General features: G+C 34.8%; 1 protein-coding gene across 2 annotated transcripts in view; it reads right to left on the bottom strand.

Moving 5' to 3' along the window:
• The window catches only part of LOC107696755 (tumor protein p63-regulated gene 1-like protein), a 29187-nt gene that overhangs the window by 3064 nt on the left and 21028 nt on the right, over window positions 1-5095 (bottom strand). For both annotated transcript variants that reach the window (XM_016497236.1, XM_016497237.1), the window contains exon 5: window positions 1289-1442. In XM_016497236.1, the coding sequence (XP_016352722.1) occupies window positions 1289-1442 (154 nt within the window). The remainder of the gene's footprint in view (window positions 1-1288; window positions 1443-5095) is intronic.

Raw genomic sequence — 5095 nt, 5'->3', positions numbered from 1 at the left:
GTGTGCCATTGAGAAGGTGATTAGCTACACCTGATTGAGTTTACAAGTCATTTTTAGGAGGGGGTGATCCGTTTTCCAACTCAGTGATTCTTTTATTTTTATTTTTTTTTTCTGACAGGTTGGTGTTATATCTTTTACTTGGATGTTATAAGTTGCACTGAGTAAATACAGCTGGATAAAACAAAAACTGTGTACGTCTTCATATCAGGCTGCAAGGCAACAAAATGTGATCATTTTAAAAGGGGGTGATTCTTTTCTATACCCACTGTATTTATAAGTATATTTTAGTTTACCATAATTACTCTTAAGCGGGTTAAGATAAACTTCTTAAGCAGGCCAAAAATCACTCTAATGTTCAGCTAATTGCATTTAACAAATTTAAATGATAAAACATTTTCATTTAATTGCAATTCCCAAGTGTCTGAAAACATTACATTCAGTTCGCACATATTCTTTTAATGTATATTATTTCCAGACATAAATAAAAGAGAAGCTTGCTTTTATATGCATACAAAGATGAGCTTACCTGCACACATAAAAGAAGCAGTGCTTGGTAAGCATATGGTTAAAAAAAACATGTTTTTGATAATATACTTATTTTTGCAATGGGATATACAGTAAACTATAATCATTGCCATATTGACATCTAAATGAACAACTTTCAGTGCCTGGCCTCTTATAACCTGAATCATGAGTGTTTTTATTGGCAGGAAATGACTTAATGGCTTAATGTACACAGATAAACTACAAAATTGAATTGGAACTTGTTTAACATTCCACTGCCAATGCATCCCTAAGCCCCTTTGTAAAACTAGTAAGCCTTTCATACATTAATACTTATAGTCAATAACTTAAGTCAATAGCTTTTTGTGCCATGGTTTTTGATAAGATTTATTCAGGAAATTTCTCCTGACCCCGTGGCTTTAGAATGAACCCAGTTGGAGAAACGCTGCCTTAAGTAACCTTTCCTCAGCCTCAGGTAGTCATTCTTTGAAATCTTTAACATGTAGTGAAATAAATATTACACCATCCATGAACGCGTCATTTCTTCGACTTCCAAGAAACTGTGGATTCTTACTCCACCTTTGCAAGTCCTCTAGCAGCACCTCCATAATACTTGTGAGTAACAGCATTCGAGAATTGCTAAGTGAGCTCATATAATGGTTGGGTTTTGTCATTAAGTCAAATAGTTTGACTAAAACAAGACATCTTATAGAAATATGTCAAATGTACGGCATGAGACCTGACTGTGATAAATGTGTTCTGTGTGTTGCATTATAATACTCACATCACACAGGTGGCCCAGCTCCTCATTGGCACTCTTGACAGGGTGATAGGTGAATGTAGTGAAAGGATAGTCAACAGAAAACGGATTCCAACGGGAAGTGAAAGACGGTTCATTGAGTTTGTCCCAAAACACCCGCACACCCTCACCTTCTCTCCTGAAAAACACACACACATAACAAAATGCATGTATGCAGGAAAACAATGACATAAATGATAGCATTTCTAGAGAAATACATTAAAATCTACAGAGGACTCTACTAGGGAATGCTATAGGGGTCCACAGAAAAGTTGAGGGAAAAATAGTGGGGAAAATAAATAAACTCAAAATTTCATCGCAACACTTTTGATGAATGGCTATATATATATATATATATATATTTTTTTTTTTTTTTTTTTTTTTTGAAAAAAAAAAAAAAAAAAAAAAAAAGTAAATGATGACAGTATTTTCATTTTTGGTTGAACTAGCCCTTTAAATCTTAGGTTTAGATTGGGTATAGTGTTCATATAAAACTAAATTATGACTGGGGTACCTCACAAAGGGGATCAGAACATTTGGAGGTCCCTGGCATCAAAAAGTTTTAAAACCTCTGCACTGACTGCAAGTCTAGTTGGAGAATTCAGTGAGAGCAGAGAAAAGGACTAGGAAATGCAGAAATGGAAAAAGAAAAAGAAAATATATATATAAAAAATTCATTTTAAAGAACTAAATTAGTTACATGAGTTTGCTAAAGCATGCACAAAAAAATCACTCAACTGTACAAAAACAGGAACAAACATCTTTTGTTTCTACAGCTGCAAATCCTTACTAACAAGTGCATTATGTGCTCAGTGATTCACAATTTCATTCTTTCAATTAAGTCTGTTTGACCCCAGATCCCCCAGCTTCGCTCCCTGCCAAAACTGCCACCATTTTTCTTCAGGTTGCCTCCTTTATGCACAAGCCAATGTAATGTTTGCTAAGCTTAAGAGGCAATTCCCTCCGCTCATCAGATTTTCTTTTATGCCCCCTGCTTTCACTTTTGCCATTTTAAGTAAATAGATTTTAATGAAAAGCCTAGAGGGGATGTCTTTATTTTCCAGGCTGATGAAACCTCAGAAGACAAGAGAGCGCTTGGCAGCAAACACAGGGCTTTAAAACCTCCAAGCATTCGCTCTTTGAAATGTGTTGGCACCATTCCATATTTTACAAGCATCTTTCACAATTGACTATGTACCGTTTCTCCATCAGTCATGGCATGAAAGGCTGTGATTTTTACAAGCAGTAAACAAGCAGTCCATACAGTTGTAGCAAGAGACTTATCAGCATTCTTCATTTAATACCAATTTGTAAGTATTGCATCATGTATTAGTGCAACAAAATAAACTGAAAAGCAGTAAAACGTCTTCAATGTTAATATGAGTTTTGGACCTGCTTATTGACCGCTTGGTTTCTATTTCCGTGTTCTATTTCTTGGTTTCTATTCCCGCCCACAGTGAAATATCATTGGTCTAAAATTACGCTCCTCATAAATGTATATTAAAAACCGAACACGTTCTGATTGGCTGTTACTGTACCGCATCACACTGCATTTTTGCATTTTCACTAGAAACCTATTGCATCGTACCTGTTTACAATGAGGAAGTATCAAAAAACATTTCACATTTTTATTTGTTTTCAGAATGATTAGTTACCAGAGAAGTCTGGGAAATCTGAGAAATGTAACATTTCCTTAATTCAAGAGAGCTTTTAATGGAATGAGCTTGGTGTAAATTCAATTTCAGGAACTTTTCATCTTTGATGCACTCTTAAAAATAAAGGATTTAAAAGGGGTTTTTTTTTGCAGCGATGCCATAACATAACCATTTTTGGTTCCCTAAAGAACATTTCAGTCAATAGCTCTTAATAGTTCAGTCAATGTCAGTAAAGAACCTTTATTTTTTAAAAGTTTAGGGTTTTTAAAATGGAAGTGAAAGAAGTTATATTTCTCTACTGAAATTTGATAAACGTGTGCCATGAGGAAAACGCTTCTCGTGTGTCTCGCTGAGACTGATGTGCCCTTCGGCACAACGCCCTGGCAGTTAAACGTAACCAGTGACCTAGCGGTCCTCCTTCACTCTCTTACAGAAAGACTGAGCTCCAGGTAAAGTCAAGCATCTACTGTAATCACTACACTCTAAAAAATGAAGGTTCTTTAAAGGTTTGTTATGTGTAGTAATGGTTCTATTTAGAACCATAGCATCCTGAAGAACCCTTTTATGCTGAAACGGTTATTTGTGTTAGAGTCTAGGGTTCTTTATTCCCGCCCTTTTTATTTTTGAAATCTGTAACTGTCAAAGCTCCTCATTACTGATTTTCTGGAGCTCAGTGATCCAACTACAGTCCGTCAACACCCTCTCAACAGGTAAATGATTTATTTCTTAAAATGTCTATAATTTTTAACTTTTAAACTGTAACTGGTTTCCTACCAGTCATGTCTTTTTTCTCTTTTTAGTTTAAGAGAACATGTAAGTGTGACCAGCTCTGTTGAGTTAAGGATACTTCTTTCCCCATCTCCACTAAGTAAGTAACAAAGATATAGAATTTATGGTCCATATTGTTAGGTTTATTTATCCATTTATTTATTTTATTTTTTACATTTATTTATTACTTGGGTTTATGCATAAACACAACATTGTGAAGTGCTCACATACTACTTTTGGCCTTCATAAACATTATTACTTGGGTTTATGCATAAACACAACATTGTGAAGTGCTCACATACTACTTTTGGTCTTCATAAACATAATTGTTTTTACATAAACAAATGGAAGGAGGCACATTGTAACTCTAAACTCATTTGTGTATTTTAGATGCTGTCACATCCTACAACCTCTATATCCTATAACCTCTATAAATACTGAAAATACAGTATTTCACTGGAACTTGGTCTTCATTACACTATTTTCTGTTTCTATTTTTGTTTTACTTCTTTAAGTATTTATGTTAAGTGTCAACTGTCATTTATTAATGTATTCTGCTAATAACGGTTGTTAGATCACTGTCATTTTTGCTACAATTTCACATGTCATTAAATAAAATAAAAGTACCTAATTGACACAACATGCTGTTGTTGTTTTTATGAAAACCTTGATAGACAGATATTATAAGACCAGGCAGATAGAGGGGTAAAAAAACAATAGTAATAAATCATTTATTCAAATAATATTAATAAAACATATTAATTACATAAATATACTAATATTAATGACAATAAACTATCATTAAAAAGATTATTCATAGCACCTTTAAGGTTCTACATAGCACTTTCAAAGCATGGTTCTTTATGGAACCCTATAAAAAGGGTTCTGTTTAGCACCAAAAAGGTTTCTGCTATTGTTACAATCTAAAGAACCCTTTTCTGGTACTGTTTAGAACCATTTTCCTTAAAGGGGTCATATGATGTGATTTCAATTTTTCCTTTCCTTGTGTTACAAGCTCTTGGTGCATAAAGAAGATCTGTAAAGTTGCAAAGACTAAAGTCTCAAATCCAAAGAGATATTCTTTATAAAAGTTACGAGTCAACCACGCCTACCTAAAACGGCTCGTTCTAACACGCCCCCACATATCTACGTCACGATGTGGGAAGATTTGCATAACGCCGCCCAAATGTTTATGCAAATAAAGAAGGCGTAAGTTTTATTCTCGCTGTAGTATTGTTGTTACCGCCACCGCCATGTCGTGAAGGCGCTGTGTGTTTCATTGTGAAAGCGAAACTACTTTGTTTGGCCTTCCAAAAGAGGACGATATCCGCTTCATCATGCCTGGAGCTGATCCGTGCTGGTCGCTGAG

Source organism: Sinocyclocheilus anshuiensis, unplaced genomic scaffold, assembly GCF_001515605.1.
Source record: "Sinocyclocheilus anshuiensis isolate Anshui unplaced genomic scaffold, SAMN03320099.WGS_v1.1 scaffold999, whole genome shotgun sequence".
In the NCBI taxonomy this organism is placed as follows: Eukaryota; Metazoa; Chordata; class Actinopteri; order Cypriniformes; family Cyprinidae; genus Sinocyclocheilus; species Sinocyclocheilus anshuiensis.
This window is presented reverse-complemented; position numbering and strand designations above follow the sequence as displayed.